The sequence below is a fragment of the Monodon monoceros genome, unplaced genomic scaffold (genome assembly GCF_005190385.1).
Source record: "Monodon monoceros isolate NGI ecotype Baffin Bay Population unplaced genomic scaffold, NGI_Narwhal_1 Super_Scaffold_19, whole genome shotgun sequence".
Lineage (NCBI taxonomy): Eukaryota > Metazoa > Chordata > Mammalia > Artiodactyla > Monodontidae > Monodon > Monodon monoceros.
The window spans coordinates 8381298-8399288 of NW_021703775.1; the positions used below are offsets into that span (position 1 = coordinate 8381298).

The window sequence follows — 17991 nt, forward strand, 5'->3', positions numbered from 1 at the left end:
ACTGTGACCTCTGGCCCGGGCACCCACCCAGCGCACGCCGGGAGGCCGCCTCACTCCCCATCCTCTGCTCCCGGGGGTGGGGAGGTCACGAGCATCAGGGGTAACACAGCAAAATGTGCAGACACCGTGGCCATGAGATAAATGGAGGCTAATGTTACTGTTGTGACAGTCAGGGAGTGTGAGTTGTAAGTGGTATGCAGAAAAGTGAGGGCGTACTTCTGTTTTGGCATTTCTATTTTTAAATAACTGTATTTCAAATTTGAAATGATCCAAATAGAGCCTTTAATATTGTAGAGCAGAATTCTTTTTCAGTCGTAATCTAGTGGCTTAAAAAATCATTTCTTAAAGATATCCAGCAGTGTCGTCCACATATATTAATTTTTAAAATAAAATTTATACGTGACACTTTCTGGCCAGCCGCCCTCCCCTGTGCATCCCTGACGTTTGGCGGGTGCTCTGGGCCAAATGTCAGGGATGGGGCTGGCGTTGTGTCCCGTATCTCCTCTGTGACGGATGACTGCAGAGGAGCAGAATGCCAGCTACTGGTCCTCAAGTGGGGTCCCAGCCGTCTCTGATATGAATAAGCGTTTGGAAAGCGTTCTCAGCACAGACTTGCTCCACAACTTTGCCCCACTTCCTTTCTGCCTTTCCGGCATTTTCCTAACCACTCCTCAGTGGCCCCTCTCCAGCACACCCCCTCTGTGCACCCACTGGCATCGTCCTCCCTTCTCTGCTGTTGGTTTTCTCCTGGTTGTCCCATCTCCTGCCCGGTCATTTGCTTCCTTACAGACACAGCTCAGGACTGGCGGCCTCCGTGCCTGTTACCCTCCTCCCGGCCGAGCAGTCTGTATGCCTCCCCCTCAGCACTCTTGCATAGAGTTCATGCGCTCTTGTCTCTTTGTGACTGATCTCTTTGCCAGTTTTGTGCATTTTCTTCCAAAGTGGATTTCAATCTTGGGAGGTCATTTTTTGAGTACCTGAGTGCTGGGTGCTTGAGAAGCAGCCATGGATGAAAGAACCAGGTTCCTGTCCTGTAGGGGCTCACGGTCTACAGAGTTCCGGAAATACTGCGTGAGTCAGAAGAGTCTCAAAAGGTGTATGTGCAGGAGGCTGTTTTACCCTTTCTCTGCAGTTAAATAGATGGGTCTGTGTGACCTGTTAAAATCCAGGCTGCCAGAACCGTGCAGCCGGATGCTGTCGGGTGGACGCTCATCTGCCCTGTGTCGGAAGCTCCCGCCATACCCACAGCTCTGCCATTCGGCCGGGTATGTCTTCCCCCGATTGGCCCTATGCACCCTGAACACAGAACCAGGTTTCTGTTTTCTTCATTTCCCATCTGTGCTGCGTGTGGTCCTTCTGCGCATGAGCGGTGCACGCCCGCTCCACAGGCGGCTCCCGGGCAGGGTCACCAGTGCCTGAAGGATACCTGCCCTGTTTAGAGACAAGCCCCCTGTGCTCACGCCTGGGTGTTGCGGCAGCATCACCTTACTCTGAAACGCACGGTATGGTCTCCGTGCTCAACTGGTCGAGGGCCCAGGGGCAGCACTGCTCTGAGATGCAGCTGGGCTGTGGCCGTCTCAGGCCACGATGCCAGTCGTGTGTAACTCTGTATTGTAGTCCCGAGTTAACTTTTCTTGTACAAAAGGCACGGTTTTGCTCCCCAGTGCTTAAAAACAAGAAGCTACCCGTCTGTTGCTACCACTGTCAGCACCCACCCCAGTCAGGATATAACTTAAAGTGACATTCGTTATAACTCACACTCACCAAAACATAATTTATAGTAAATCAAAGACTGAAAAATTGACAGACCCACAATAAAGAGAGGTTTGAAGAAAGGAGCTGATCATTTTTATTCATGTGATGTGTGTATCTGCTACATGTTTGGTTTTGTGTCTCTGCCTTCAGATAGCACTATATCAGGCATTTTTGTTAATCCTTCTCAGCACTTGTGTCAATTTTTTTTTATAGGATACAGAAAAGCAAAAGGGAAAACAAGCCATGCCTGAAAAACATGAAAATGAAATGTCTCAAGTGAAACAGAAAAGCAAAAAACTCTTAAATGTTAAGAAAGAAATCCCAACAGATGTGAAACCCAGGTAAGAAAAATGAGTTCAGAGAAATGAGGTATGTAAAAGAAGTTACTGGTGAGAACCAGGTAATGTTTTCGTTTGCTTGGTTGGTTTTTAGGGGGGGGTTGGCAACAAAAGCTGCATACCTCATGATGTTCCTATGGGGTTTTTTCTAATGCCCAGTGTTCACTGTCGCTGGTGAGGGACAGCCACATGCTTCCGATGTCAGAAGTATAAAAGGCAGAGTTAAAGCTACTTGTGAAAATGGAGGAGGAAAATGTAGGTTGGTGATCTGTTCCCAGGCAGAGAGCCATTTCACTTCTGCACAGAGATGGCCTTGGTGGTTTAGCCGCAGGTACGAGCATAACTTCTCTCAGCTAGAGCTGAGTCTGCTCACTAACCCAGAGCTGCTGTTGGGGTCTAGAATTCTGTGCTGTAAAACTTGGGAGAACTTATTCTTAACCTTAGAAAAAACAGTGCTCAGGGCAGATGTGACTACCGGACAGTTCTACCATGAAGTAGCTCCCGTCCAGTTCCCGTGGGGCAGGTCCTGTGGGCCTCACAGGGAGGGCGACCTGCAGAATGTTTCCCCAGGTCAGTGAATGAGTTGAACTCTTGGGTTATTCGTTACCAAGCTTACTTCGTACTTTCACTAAACGGGTCTGTCTAGTAGTTTCAGTGTGGTTAATGATGCCCTTTCTAGCTCGGCATATAAAAGGCCATCTGCGTGGAAGCCAGTATTTGCCTTCTTGTGTGGTAAGTGGGCGTCGACCCAGGAAGTTGAGGGAATTAGGTATAACTTGATAAAGGAAGACATTTATCATTAGAATTGCCCTTAGCTTTGCGGGTCTGTTCTTACTCTGATTCTAGGAATAAAACTTGAGCTCTGCAGAAACATCAATAAGCTAGACTCTCTGTCCCTGGGTTATACAGCTTAACTCGACAGGGGCCGTCTGTTCTGTGGAACCAGAAGCTAATAAGAAATTAGTGATTACTGCAGTAAAATTTAACCTTGTCCCTGAACTTATGCAATAACACAGGATATGGCAGTGATTAGTAACAGAGTATTTATACCTAAAAGTCACCCTTTTGTGCAAAATGTCAGTTTAAGTGACCTAACCCCACGATTCGTTGAGAACGGTCTGACCCAGTTAGAAGCAATGTCAAGTGGAGTAATGGCTGATACACTTGAGTCTCCCGAGACTCAGTCTCAGCCTGAGGTACTTTGGTGCTAATGTTCTGCCACCCCAGGGCAGGAATTAACCCTCGTCTAGTGACTAGGGATTATTCTTCTAGACCTTTCTCAGGCTTGGTTGACTGATCAGATGTTTTAAAGTAAATGAAGCTAAAAAACCCAAATTATGAAAAACCCTAGTTTCTACATATGCTGAGATTTTGTGAGAATGGACAGTTATGCTATCATTCTTATCATAAATTTTAAAACCCAGCTTCTAAGAATTATCTTAGTGAAACCATTTCGTAGGTGGCTGTCACCAAATCTGCCCTGTTTATTCTCCTTGATGCCTGAGGTCAGTATTTTTAAGACAGATCGTATGTACATGTTAATCCTCTCATCCCTCTTCCATTGATTTCTGTCATGTTCTGATTTTTTTATGAAATAAGTTAGCCATTAGCAGATTTGACTTTGCAAGTTTGTAAACGACTCCACTTGATGCCCCCTGACTTTGCAGGGATGTTGAGTTTGCTGGTAAACCCAAAGCCAGAGCTGCCTGCTCTCCAGCCCCTGTTAGGAGGCAGTTAGAGTGGTTAACTCATGTCCTTTTGATGTATAGTTAACAGAGAAATCATTACCAGAAGACAGTTTAAGCAACGTGCTCTAAATTATCTTTTGTAACTGGATAAATCTATATCAACCCTGGTCTTCTTATCTCCTGTATCTAATCTCTTTAAACTCACTGATCTTGTTTTGTGTTTTTCTGAATTCAGGGATAAAAGTATTGAGTCAGAATCTTTTAGTACCTCAGTCAAATTCAGAGTTCAAGACCTTTTTTTAATAACCAGAAAGGTGGCCCCTGAATAGAGCCATTTGCTGTCTCCACTCGGGTGTGACAGTAAATGCCCTGTGCTGTCCTGCGCTGATCCCGCCCCAGTGACACCTGACGTTCCTGTCACCTAAGAAGTGCTCTCAGCGTGTTATATGTGATTCCACATATCTGAAGGAAATAGGTGCACACTTTTAAAAAAGAGATATTAATAAGGCATATATTATGACTTTCTTTTGGAAGATTTACCTGGTGGGGAAAAAGCATTTATATATCAGTTGGCCAAAAAGCTGATGTTCTAATAGTAAAATCTGTGGGTTTAGCTCACATTCGCTTTATCAAAGATTAGTCTTTAAATATTATCAGTGTTGCTGGAACATTATATTATATCACCTCCAGGCCAGAAGACCCAAATCCTTAAATGCTGAAGAATTCATTTTCCTATAAGTAAGTGGTAGTAAGCCAGAGGAATGGCTCCCACGTGGTCTTTGCCTGTGTAGCCCCATCCTCCCTAACTCCGAAGAGTTGACTTCGAAAAAACCACTAGGACTGTGGGGCAGAGGGTTACAGGGCAGAGATCTGGTCACCCCTTTTTTTCCAGCTTATACGCTGTAGAAGTGGGTCTGTAGACCTCCAGAAGACTGTATTTTAGGTCAGAGATGCCAGGGAGTGAGAGATGTCAGACACTAAAAGGACTTCAGGAGACCAGGAAAGGCGCAGGGCTCCCTGGTTTAGGATACCAGCTATCCATTGATTCTTTTGTTTTCTGTTTATCAACGTATGTTTACATAACTTAAATGTAATCATCTAAAGTAAGCAAAACGTGTGACAGAATCATTGTACCCTCTGTCAGAGGCTGCTTGAACAGTGCACTCGGCTCAGGGCCGTGGGTGCCACAGTGCACACACCGGCCTCCAGGCCCTCGGCTCTGGGAAAGCCCTCACCTTGCCCTCAGCTCTCTGCCTCCCCTCTTCCCCCAGACGGGGGCATGGACCGAGTATGACACTCATGAGCGTGCGTCAGCATCCCAGCTAGCTTTCTGTTCTTCTCTCTTCCAAGAAATCACCTGAATTAAGTTGGCCCTTATCCCTTTTATTCAGAAGCCTTAAAAAAGGCTTCTTGGTAGAGATCCTCTGGTTTAACTTAGGAAAGTATGAGTCAGCAAAAGTAAAGTAGTTGTCTGGCACCTTTTTTCTTAAAAACCAACTAACTCCACAGTGGTGCAGAGTGAAGCTTTGTATAGACAGTCCCCAGCCCCACACTTATAAACGACTTGCTTACAAGCAGTTCACACCCACCCAGCTCCACCACCGCCACTACCAGAGGTCTGGGTGTCTCTGTCAGGGGAGCCTTTGTTTTTTAAAAGGTGGCGTTTTTAAATAACCCTGTCAGTCAGAAGTAGAAGGGCAGACGATTTCTAAAACTGCAGTGTTAATAGTCTCGCCCGTAAACGGTGGATTTTTTCACGTCAGTTTGTTATCCCACCTGAAATTCTACTTATGTGGCTTAACCGAACCCTTCGAATTTTTGGCTAGCTCGTACACTAATTCCAAATATACTAACACTTTATTATAGAAAAATTGTGAAATATAAAGAAACAAAAGAATGAAAATGGCCTTTGACCTACCACCTTATAAAGTGTTTGTAAAGAGCCTCTGTTAAAATTTATCTGTGTAACAGACCTACTAGAGAATGGACTTGAGGATACGGGGAGGGGGAAGGGTAAGCCATGACAAAGTGAGAGCGTGGCATGGACATATATACACTACCAAACGTAAAATACGTAGCTAGCGGGAAGCAGCCGCATAGCACAGGGAGATCAGCTCGGTGCTTTGTGACCACCTAGAGGGGTGGGATAGGGAGGGTGGGAGGGAGGGAGACGCAAGAGGGAAGAGATATGGGAACATATGTACATGTATAACTGATTCACTTTGTTATACAGCAGAAACTAACACACCATTGTAAAGCAATTATACTCCAATAAAGATGTTAAAAAAAAAGCTATACATTTAAAAAAAATTTTATCTGTTTATGAAGTCATGCTTCACGTACTGTTTTTTCATCTGCTTACCTTCTTTGCAGGGTGGGGGGTGGGGGGGTGCCGGTGCTGGTGGTGCCGTTGGATCTGGAAAGCCTGACCCTTTCTGACCTTTGCACTCTGGTGTGGACTAGCGTGGTCTGTGCCTGGCCCCGAGCCCAGCAGAAATTGGCCGCCCCCCCAGGGAGTGCGAACTTGGAGGGGCAGTGGTAGGAGGAGGAACCTGAAGGGTGGGGCTGGGGGCAGAGCGGCATGTGGGAATCACACGCCTGAGGGCTGGGGCACTCAGGCTGGGGCAGGACGTGTGCTACAGTGGAAAATGCCAGACACGTACCCGTTTTAAGAATATCTGTGTCGACCGGTGAACTTTGTAATATTTTCGATGAAAAGCAAGCTATTGGCTCAGCCTTAAACTGACAGCTTTGCAGCCATCACCAGGAACCCAGTGGAGACGCGTGATGATTTTTGGAATTCTCGTCAGGGGCCACTGGGTTCTGTCAGCTGTGTCCCACCGTTCCCCGGGAAGACGTCCTTTTCCTGGACTGTGTCAGCCCAGCTCCTGTCAGAGGCCTCCCAAGCCTGCGACTTGATCTTGGTGGGCGGCACAGAAGCAGCTTTGTAAAAAAGGTTTTTAGGGTCCATGCATTTCCATTGTTCACCAGGCTACTTTACGTGGGCCATCTCCCCAGTTCATTTCTCCTAGAGATTGCTTCTCTCGGCACATTTTAATGTCTTCTTCATCAGGCTGTGGAAACTCAAAATAGCCCAGCTGCCGCCCACTTTGCCTTGCCGACAGGAAGGTCAGAGCCAATTCATTGTCCTCTTTATATATGTTTGTTATGTTAAGCTTACCTCTAAATATTTTAGAAGAAATATACTCTAAATAGATTAATAAAAATAGTATTTTAAGTCTTTGTCTAAGATGAACCCTGAGTTCAAGAATAAAGAGTATTCATCTCCCCCACTCAGCCTACACCTTAGGCAAATAAAGCAGTCCTGCTATTCTGCCATGGGCTCTCGGGGTTTTGTAGGTCACCCAGGGACTTAGCCCTGGTCAGTACACAGTGTTCGTGAGAAAAATGCATTCAAGGTTTTGAGTAGCAGAACCTTTTTTCTAAGTCTGAGACCCTTCAGAATCTCCATATTCCGGAGCCCCACAGGCGGTCTAGCTGCCGGGTGAGACTCACTCACCAGCGGATGACTGCACTTAGTACCTCCTGAGTGGCTAGTCTGTGCCAACAGCTTCAGACACCTTCTCTGACGCAGGTGTTCCCACCCATTACATACTATTAAACAATGGACCTCAGTTCCTTGTCCGCACTCCGAATAGCAGAGGATAAATCTGCAAGTGCGAGTCTCCTGAACAGTACTGGAGGTGCTTGGAACGCGGCCAGCCCTCGGGACTGTGGGTTGATAATGCCTCAGGAGGCCAAATGAGTAAAAGAAGGTGTTGAAATTTTAGAGGGATCAGTGACTCCTCCTCTCTGCTCTGAAACAAAGGGCTGCGTTTGAATGTTCCACCTGTGATTGTCTTTCAGTTCTTTAGAGCTACCATATACCGCCCCTTTGGAAAGTAAACAACGTCGAAATCTCCCAACCAAGATTCCTCTTCCAACTACATTGACAAGTGGATCCAAACCACGAAATTCCCAGAAAACAAAAGGTATTTTCATTTTTCATCATACAGATGCCCTAATGATTCGTTGTGTTGGTAGTTGTGAGTTGGCAGTAATCAGTCAGTAGTTACCAGTCATAGGACGGCTACGGTTGGGTTCTCATTCTCATTAGAAGAGAATGGGTTCTTTGAAATTGGCCCGAAAGAAAGGCATTATCCTCCATAACAGCCTTCTTTTCTGAATTCTCTACAGGTACAAATAAGTTAGTGGATAACAGGCCACCTGCCCTAGCAAAATTCCTCCCAAATAGTCAAGAACTAGGCAACACCAGTAGCTCAGAAGGTGAAAAAGACTCTCCACCGCCAGAGTGGGATTCCGTGCCCGTTCACAAGCCCGGCAGCTGTAAGTATGGTGACCTGGAGACCACGGGCTCTCCGCACCCACAGCCCACCCAGCTCTGGGCCGGAGAACCGCGGTGGGGATGGCCGGGGCACGTATTGCTTTAGAAGGAGACCCAGTGTCTAGTCTGCCAGAGCCGGCTCGCAGCAGCCAGCAAAAGCTGCTGTTCAACAGTCTGCTGGTCGTTAAACTGTTGCAGCTTAATCGGCCGTGGTGGGAGTATTTACACCAGAGAAATCGGCAGACGATCCAGAGGGCTAGTCAGAGTGTAGGGGGGATGGAAGGATCTGCGTAGAGCAGTGAATCACCCAAAGTACTGCCTCCTGAAAGCGTCAGCTCAGCAGCCCTTTACCTGACTAGTTTCTCATACATTTACACTGTAACTGCTTTTTGTAAACATGCAGTTTATTCCCAGTTTACCCACATCTTTTCCATAAACCTATGTTAGTTCTCTCACTAGCCTCTTGACCTCGTTCCTCCGGTCAGGCCTGCAGGAAATTGTGAAAGTAGCACCGTCTCCTAGAAGAAGGGTGGAGGTCCTCGCCCTCTAGAAATTTAAGACCTGGAACAGAAGATGACAGAGAGCAGCACAGTTGAGGGCCTGGTGGCAGGGCTTGGGGGTCAGTCCCTTAGGGCTGATTTGTCTACACTCACCGAGGTGTCAGAACGGCCTCCGTTTGGCCCATTTGTGCCAAAGGGAAAATGAGAGTTGCGCACCAGGTTTGAGGTGAAGGAGGCTTAGAGAAGAGGGGGTGGTGAGTTGAATGAGGGCGAGGAACTCGGAAACTCGGGTGAGGTGTGCGTTAAACACGCACCTTTGTAAATACATACTGGAAAGAGATGCTCCCTGGGTTAGAACCTGCAGCCCCGTGATTGCTGTGAAACTTTCTGGTGCCTTATAGTACTGTATTTTTGCCTGAGATGAGAGAGATAATCCAAAACCCCTGGTCATTCAAGAAGTGTTGAACAAGTCTCTGGGTCGTCCTGGTGTCCCGGCTGATGCTTTTGAGTCCTTGGGTCCCCTCTGAGGTTTCAGCTGGATATTGGTCCTCAGCTTATACCCTGGGATTGGGGTGGTTCCTGCACAGAGGAAGCTGCGTTCCAGTGTAGGGAATAAATACCATGTGCCCAGGGAGCCCGTTTCATGGGGTTGTCTGGGGCGCAGTGAAGTAAACGCAAGCCGTGCCAGCCTCAGCACCGACACAAGCCCGAGGGGTATCCTGCAGGGAGAGGGTGTGGGCATCAGGTCAGCAAACCCCGGAGCAGGTGAAGAAGGGGTTCTCCACGTAAGCACGGGTGAGAGCGGGGCGGGTGGAGACGGGTCGGTGGATAGGTGCCAGGACCGTGGGGGAGGGGCAGGGAGAGTCACCGGGGCGGGTGCACGGTGGCTCCGGAGATGGGACAACTCCGCCTTCGAAGAGAAGGGTGCTTTGTTTGGCGGTGCGCACCATAGATGTGCGAGGTCGTACCTTTTTCTGATACAAGTTGTGTGTTTCCATTCGGTGAGTGCAGAATCAGTATTCTTTTGTGACACTGAAAGTTTTTCTGTTTTAAATTTTTAAAACAGCTGTGCCTTAAAGGGCAGCAGGAATATAGTAGGAGTTCCTATCCTTGTAAACCAGGGACCGCACCAGGTGGGCCCACGGAGTGCGGGGGTCATCCTGGAGGAGCTGGGGGTGTTCTCCTGGGGCCGCACCTGCGCAGTTCGGACCTGTGTGGAAGATCAGAGGCTTTCAGGTCCCGGCAGAGCCTCCACCTGCCCGTCCCTGAGGGGCGTGGAGAGGCCTCCTCCCAGCCTGAGGTGTGGGAGGGAGAGGACCACGCCCTCCGGCAGGGCCTGCAGAACGCAGCCGGGAGGTGGGTCACAACGGTGATTCCGGGAAAGGCCCAGAATGCAGAGAGAGACACGACTTCCCTTTTTTTCTTTAAACAGAACACGTATGACAGCTGTAGGTTCTTCTTGTTAGAAGCACTTGAGTCCTGCATAGCACCAGCTAGAACGCCAGAAGTAACCAAAACTGAAGGGTAAAAATCCAAGTATCACATCGAGACCCTTTGTTTTTAACTTCCAGACCCTTTGTTTTTAACTTCCAGCTACCGACAGTCTTTATAAACTCTCTCTGCAAACCCTCAACGCAGACGTCTTCCTAAAACAACGCCAGACCTCGCCGCCGCCCAGCTCCCCGTCACCGCCCGCCGCCCCCTGCCCGTTCACGTCCCGGGGCAGCTACAGCAGCATCGTCAACGGCAGCCCCGGCAGGTAGGCCCGCAGCCCCCGCCTGTGCCGCGCTAATCCGGTACTGCACCCCATAGGTGGGAATCCTCGGTGGCCGCAGACGGCCGTCCCTTGTCGCCTCTTCTCTCAGCGGGCTCAGCGCCCTCCCCGCAGCGCCGCCTTCCCACCCGTCACCCGTGCCCAAGGGGCACCAGGGTCACGCTCTAGGCCAGGAGCCGGGAGCACACTCAGCGAGGACTGAAGACCCACAGCAGCTGCGCGGTGGGCAAGGAAGTGGGTCTGCGGGTCGTTCCCTCTGACCTGTGGCGGGACCTGGAGGAGGTCGGAGCCGAGCATGGAGGGCTCCTCCAGGCAGTGACAGTGACCCCCATGGTGATGACACTCGAGCAGGGGCCGCCTGTTCCCGCACACGCGGCGGCGCCCGGCCCGGCCCACGGCCACCTTGCCCGTGTGGGAAGAGGCGGGAAGCCCCGGGCCTGGTGGGCACTGGCCGCCGGGGCCCTCGCACAGGGGCTGCTCACCTGCCCGCACGCTCTGCTCCATCCAGCTGCCCGGCATTCCCTCCAGGACGGGGCTGCCTCCTTTCCCGGCCCCTGCCTCTCTCCCGCACCTGGAATTTTACCTTTCTTCCACATTCCTTCCCCTCCCACCCCGTCCTCCCAGGCTACACAGCCTCAGGCCACAGAGCATTTCCTGAGGCCTGGCCAGGCCCTGTGGGCGGCCCAGGGCCGTCCCCGGCTCCCTCGAAGGCCCTGGGACATGTGCCCGGCGGGCCTCCGTTGGGGGCATTGCCCACGAGGACTGAGCTGTTCTCTCCTTGCTTCTTCCCTCAAGCGATTCTAAAACAAAGCATTCAAACGGAAGCAAACACAAACTGACAAAAGCAGCCTCGCTCCCGGGCCAGAACGGCAACCCCACGTTTGCTGCAGTCACGGCCGGGTACGACAAGAGCCCAGGTGAGCGGCTTGGCACTGGAGACCGGGCACCGCTGGGCCTCGGGCCTGGTGGAGGTACCTGCGGCCTGGCTGCTTTGATTGACTCGGAGCCCATTGTTACAGGTGGGAACGGCTTTGCTAAGGTTTCTTCAAGCAAAACAGACTTTTCCAGCAGCCTTGGCGTGTCACACACTCCCGTTGACAGCGATGGCTCAGACAGGTACGTTTGGCCCTTCTTACCAGGGGAGGGCAGGAGGGTTTCCCAGGCCAGTTTAGCGTCTTCTATCGTATGTGTGTTTCGAGGCGTTTGCCCCTAGGTGACAAGCAGGTGTTTGTCGGAGGCGGTCAGGAGCCTCTCTGTTGGGTGGGGCAGAGCCCCGAGTGCCAGTGCGTGCTCCCACCTGGCTCCCTGACGGGAGGAGGGGCCGCGACATGTTCTGGCCCAGCGGAGAGGGAGACAGACTTGTGTTCCACCTTCTGAGTCTCTTCTGATCCTTCTCCGTTATCATGGTTGTTGTGAAAAGGATGTGATCTGATCATTAGAAGTAGAAGAACAAAAACGCACTCGAGAGGAAGGACACGGAACAAATTCTAGGCAGTTTATTATAAATTATTGGACAGGCCACTTCTTTGACCCAGAGCAACCACAGTGGCCTGGTGGCATGCAGCGACTGCCTCGGTTCATTTTCCCAGATAAATAACGATGACAATAAGATTATAACTGTCAGTAAGTAGAGTCCCAGTTTTACCTGCTTGACACTAAAAGGAAATTAATCCTAGATTTGAAATAATTTTTTAATAAATCTTCCATTACCAAAAGGGAAACAAGGAAGAAACGCTTCTTTTCTCTGCATGACACTTCCGCTGAGCCAGGCCGTCAGCTCACGACAGGGTAGCCTGGGCTCTGAACTCCTCCGTGCCTCCCTCCTTTGTGTTATGGAAGGTGTTTCCAGTCCCCACTTCTGCCTGTAATACGTGAGCCCCCAGCTGAAGCAGCGCCTCCTGTGTATGAAGCCGTGCGTGATGGATCTGTCTCCACTAACCATCACATTTTTGTGTGTTGCATTTTCCTCTTATAACGTTCAGCTCGGGTTTGTGGAGTCCCGTCAGCAACCCCAGCAGCCCTGACTTCACACCCCTCAATTCGTTCTCGGCCTTTGGAAACTCTTTTAACCTAACTGGTGGTGAGTGTTTAACACTAGACCCATGACTAATGAGCCTGTGGACAAGGACGGAGGGAGGATAAGGTCCACTTTCATGTGTGGAGGAAAGTACGATGGTCATTTAGTGGACATTTTTAAAGGATGCGTTTCCCTGTATCAGTGCAGTCAGGCGGCAGCAGATGGGCCGACTTCAGGGAAGTGGGTCTGTCCGTGCTCTCGTGGACGCAGTCTGGCACAGCTGCCCAGGTGTGAGGAGGCCCAGCGAGAGGCCCTCAGAAGGGTCCTCTGTCCGCTCGGCACCCCAGCCTGTAGGTGCGGTGGTCTGCTCGATGCTCTGCGGGTCCCAGCTGGCTCGTGTTGCGCAGAACTGACTTAAGAGCTGCAAGAAAGGATCCTGCGTCTGCGATGTGACTCCTGGCCATGCTGGGGCTCTTTATTTTTCTTGCTGTCCAGAATTAGGGGCAACTGTGTGAATTTCACATTAGCTGTGATCGTGATGTTTGCACTTGACCGTCCAGTGATAGGTGTGGGTGAGGTATTCAGACGGCGTGCTGGGGTCTGGAGAACAGCACCCCGCACCCTGTTTTCCCCGAATGTGGTGGGAGCTGATGGAGGGGGTGGGATGGCTCCAGGTGAGCAGTGGTGGGATGTGGACCCCTGAGGGGACGCCCCACCTGCCCGGGGGAGCACGGCCAGATCCAGCACGGACTTGCCTTTGCTTCCTCACCTCCAGAAGTTTTCAGCAAGCTCGGGTTATCGCGATCGTGCAATCAGGCCTCACAGAGGAGCTGGAACGAGCTGAGCAGTGGCCCCTCATACCTCTGGGACTCTCCAGCGACCGAGCCCAGCCCTTCTTGGCCAGCCAGTTCCGGTTCCCCCACCCACACGGCCACAGTGAGTACTGGGCTTGGGCCCCGCCCGCTCACACGTCATCACTGCCGTCGCTGTCCCTTGGGTGGTGCTGACAGATATAAATGACAAACAGCAGCTCGGAAGGCGTGGGTTAGCGCTTTCACCACCTCTGCTGCTGTGTCTTCATTTCTGCCAAAGTGACCATCACTCTTCAGAGCCGTGACGGTCAAGAAGTTAGTTACAGGAGGAACAGCTGAGCAGCTGGGGGTTGACGTGTGAATCCTCTCACTTCAGCCTCTCCCGACTGAATTAGACCGCGGGGTGGCTGGTGGCCCGTCTCAGGTCCCACCACCTCCAGAGTCAGACGGTGCCAGAGCTCGGCACGTGCCTGATCCCGAGCAGCACCCGTGTCTCGGCTGGAGCTTCTCTAGAGCGCATCTGTTTGCTTCTCAGCTAAATTGTTCTGCAGAGATCATGCTCCAAAATAGTGTTCTTACCAAGGAAAATGACTACTGGTTTCGGCTTTTACAAAATCGTGACAGACAAATATGACCCCACTGTGATGACTTCTTCATCCTCAGGAAAACTAAATTGATTAGATGTGCACGGTTTAATGGTAGATATTTTAGCTTCATAGATTCCAAAGTTTGTCTTCACTTGTAATCATTCTGTCCTCAGTTTTACAGTCATCTTAACCATTCTTTAAAACGGGGTCAGTCACAGGGAGGGGTAGGGGGAAGCTGGGACGAAGTGAGAGAGCAGCAGGGACATATATACACTACCAACTGTAAAATGGATGGCTAGTGGGAAGCAGCCACGTAGCACAGGGAGATCAGCTCAGTGCTTTGTGACCACCTAGAGGGGTGGGAGAGAGACGCAAGAGGGAGGGGATATGAGGACATATGTATACGTATAGCTGATTCACTTTGTTATACAGCAGAAACTAACACACCATTGTAAAGCAATTATACTCCAATAAAGATGTTAAGAAGAAAAAAAAACGGGTCGGTACCTGTTGAGACTTTGCAGGCCGTTACTTCTGGTGCAGCCTGTCCAGCTCCTCCCTGGGTGCACAGGTGGCAGGGCCAGCTCCTAAGCACACCGCTGAGGCCGCATCCCCCGCCCCGACTTCAGCCGCAGAAGCGGGCGGCTGGACTCGGCCCCCCGGCTGTGGCTTGCCGCCCCTTCTTTAAAACATCAGAACCGTGCGCCCAGACTCTGAGGTGGCTTCATGTATAAAACATTTGTTTTAAAATAACTAAAGTGAAAGAACCATGCGGTCTAGCCCATTCTTAGCATAACCGTCGCCGATTTGCCACCTGCCTGCCTCCCTCGAGCCTGACGCTCCCCGTTGTGTTTTGTTCCGTCAGCAGATCCTCGGCAACACCAGCAGCCTGTGGTCCTCCACTCCGTTCAGCAGCTCGATCTGGTCCAGCAGCCTACATAGCACCCTCCCCTTCACCAGCCCTGCCAACGCGCTGCCGAGCATCGGCCTCATGGGCCCCGAAAGCCCCTCCGCTCCTCACACACCCTCCGCCCCCAGCCCCGCCGACGACCTGGGCCAGACCTACAACCCGTGGCGGATATGGAGCCCCACCATCGGAAGGAGGAGTTCCGACCCCTGGTCTAATTCGCACTTCCCTCATGAAAATTGAAATTAGGCAAAAGAAAAAGAAAAAAGTGGGGGCCCCTCGTCTAGATCATGATATGCCCATTTTCGAGACATCTTTTTAAGGCTCTTTCTTAACGCTAGAGCTTCCCAGTCCCCACCCTCATCTTTGCAAAACAGACTCAAGCAGGGCAGGCTTGTACCACTCGCTTCTTTCAGATCTTTCTTGCAATTATGATAATATGAGATTTGCTGTTGTGCTTTTAGAGAAAAGTCTGGACTCAGCCACAAACTCTAATAAGACCTGTACATCTGAAAACCTTAACTGTTATCAAGTTTCCACCACTTGTCTTCTTCCATTCTTTATTTATCTGTATGAACACAAATTTGACATTACAGCTAAGGAAATAACTTGAGTTGATTCAGAAGTCCTGGCATGTGACAATTTTATTAAATTACCAAGTTAGGTTTTTAATAATTTCACAATATTATGCGCCAAGATCTAATTTTAAAAACGTATGAGGACTTTGTGCTGAAAAATAGAGTATTTTTTTAAAATAAGGCTGTCTCGGTTTAAAAGCAGATTACAGAAATGTAAGTCAACTTTAAGAACAGTGAATGAATGTAAAAACATTCGGTTGAGACCATACGCATTTTCTGTGCTGTTTGTACTTGAGGTATGTAACATTTGTATACCTGAATTTATTTTAAAGATAAACTGAAATGCACATAGCCAAGTCTTGAGATACAAGATTGAATGTGTATTTCTTAAAAATACAACTTTGTGTTGTACTTTGAAATAAATGATGCTTTTTTCAAAAGCCTTGAATTGTTGTTTTTTTGTTTTTTTTTTTTACACACAAGATGCATGTATTTAGATTCTCTCACACCAAAGTAAGCCATTCTGTCATTGCCTTATCCTGTGGAGTCGGACTTACCGTGGCTAGAAGCACTGTGGTCTAATTAAATTCTGATTATTTCCATAGTATTCCCTAAAGGCCCTTGATAGGGACTTCCCTGGTGGAACACTGGTTAAGAATCCACCTGCCAATGCAGGGGACACGGGTTCAAGCCCTAGTCCAGGAAGATCCCACATGCCGCGGAGCAACTAAGCCCGTGCGCCACAACTACTGAGCCTGCGCTCTAGAGCCCGTGAGCCACAACTACTGAGCCCATGTGCCACAACTACTGAAGCCCACGCGCCTAGAGCCCGTGCTCCACAACAAGAGAAGCCACCACAATGATAAGCCCACGCACTGCAACAAAGAGTAGCCCCCGCTCGCCGCAACTAGAGAAAGACTGCACACAGCAACAAAGACCCAACGCAGCCAAAAATAAATAAATTTATAAAAAAACAAAGGGCCCTTGATAGAAAAAAGTTCACACATCTTAAAAGAAGCATGTTGACCCTTTTCCAATTACAAAACTCCCACAGCTTCTCCAAGTGGTGCCTGTAGAGACCATACAGATACCAGGCAAGTTCCGTGGGCAGTTTGGTTTAATCTCTCAGAAAGTGTTGCCTGCTCCAGCTGCCTTTACTCATCCTCCTTTTTCCAATCTATAAAGCCAGTCTTTGCTGGGTAACCAGAGACGCCAAACATAAATGTTCTGTTTGAGGTCAATTACACGATGAAGAAATCCACCTGTCCAGCTCAGAGTGGTTTAGTTGAAGCATCGTACAGAGAGATTTTAAGTCTGACCTTTTCTCTGCTTTGCAGCAAAGCTCAGCAGAACCAGCCCCATCGCTTTCCCAGCCTATGCTCTGCCTGAGACTTGGGACACCAGCTTCCTGTCCACTCAGAGCTCCGGCGCATCGGCCTCATGGCAGACCTGGGCCTTGTACAGTCTCACTAGCAGGGGCTCCTGTGTGCAGTTGCAAAATCGAGACATAAATTTAAGGCTTGGGATTTTCTTTGTACACCAAAGCAGTTCTTAAGGTGACAAAGCCACTGAACAGCTGAGCTTCATATAAACCCTCATTTACAAAATAAAAGATTTTGTTGGCAGACTTTACCTCAGTCAGATGATCTCAGGGATCCTAAACTCGCTCCTTTGGAAGAATCACCTGAAACTCCCAAATGCCTTCCTGCTTTCACCCCACGGGACCCTCGTCTGCAGGCTTGAGAATCACCATACACCTGGAAAAGGGAAAAAAAATACAAACAGGTTTCTGCTGTTACCTGGGTTTTCCAGATAACTCTTAGGGCAGGTATTTGAGAGGCAACATACTCACCAACTAAACCTGAAGCTTTGACGGGATTCAGCCTAACAATTTCCAGTGAAAAACTGGTTAGCCCAAGAGTTTGCTTTGTACTAGGCCAAGGTTGAATTTAAAAGCTATATATATAGCTTTAAAAGATATCCATTATTTTATTTAAATACAACGTATATAAAAATATAAATATATTATAAATTTTTATACCTTTATAAATAGTATTTATATTACATTACTACAATTCATGAAGACCATATGTTAACAAAATTTTAATGTCCAGATTGTTAACTTTAAAACCTTAATCTTTAAATATTTGTTACAGTTTTTGAAAAGAAAACTGGTACAAAAAGAATTTTAATTTACCCTTATTTCTTAAAATATCAGTTGAGTAACAAAATATGCAAATGATTTTGGATGATAATATATTTTTGCCATCTCAAAATTTTAAAGTAATATGAGTACCCGTAAGATATTTGACAGTTTTTATACTTCTGTCTAGAAGTCTCATGTCTAAAGAAAAAAGGACAAGTTGGTTACTGCTGTAAGTCATAATTAACACAAATAGTTATACCGGGTACAGTAATTGCAGACACATTCGGGTTATATGCACAGGATAATTTTGGGTGGGCCAAAAAGTGCCTTCGGTTTTTAAGTAAAAATAAAAGACACATTTTTCATTTCACCAAGAACTTTATTGAACAACGTATTCACCCTTTTGTTCCACTACTTTCTACCATTTTTTAGGCAACTTCATAATTCCATCTTCCCAAAACTTTTTATCTTTTTGAGCAAAGAACTGTTCCAGGTGCCTTTTACAGTCTTCCAGGGAACTGAAATTTTTCCCATTAAGAGAATT

General features: G+C 48.7%; 1 protein-coding gene across 2 annotated transcripts in view; it reads left to right on the forward strand.

Moving 5' to 3' along the window:
• Nucleotides 1–16069, forward strand: part of TMEM131 (transmembrane protein 131) — a 193471-nt gene extending 177402 nt beyond the window's left edge. The window contains exons 33-41 of one of the 2 annotated variants that reach the window (XM_029232608.1): nt 1969–2096; nt 7649–7773; nt 7979–8128; nt 10220–10385; nt 11196–11317; nt 11420–11516; nt 12383–12480; nt 13193–13353; nt 14685–16069. In XM_029232608.1, the coding sequence (XP_029088441.1) occupies nt 1969–2096; nt 7649–7773; nt 7979–8128; nt 10220–10385; nt 11196–11317; nt 11420–11516; nt 12383–12480; nt 13193–13353; nt 14685–14966 (1329 nt within the window). In that variant the 3' untranslated portion in view covers nt 14967–16069. Of the gene's footprint in view, nt 1–1968; nt 2097–7648; nt 7774–7978; nt 8129–10219; nt 10386–11195; nt 11318–11419; nt 11517–12382; nt 12481–13192; nt 13354–14681 lie in introns of both variants that reach the window. The other variant, XM_029232607.1, reaches the window with a different exon arrangement.
• The last annotated feature ends 1922 nt before the right edge of the window (nt 16070–17991 follow it).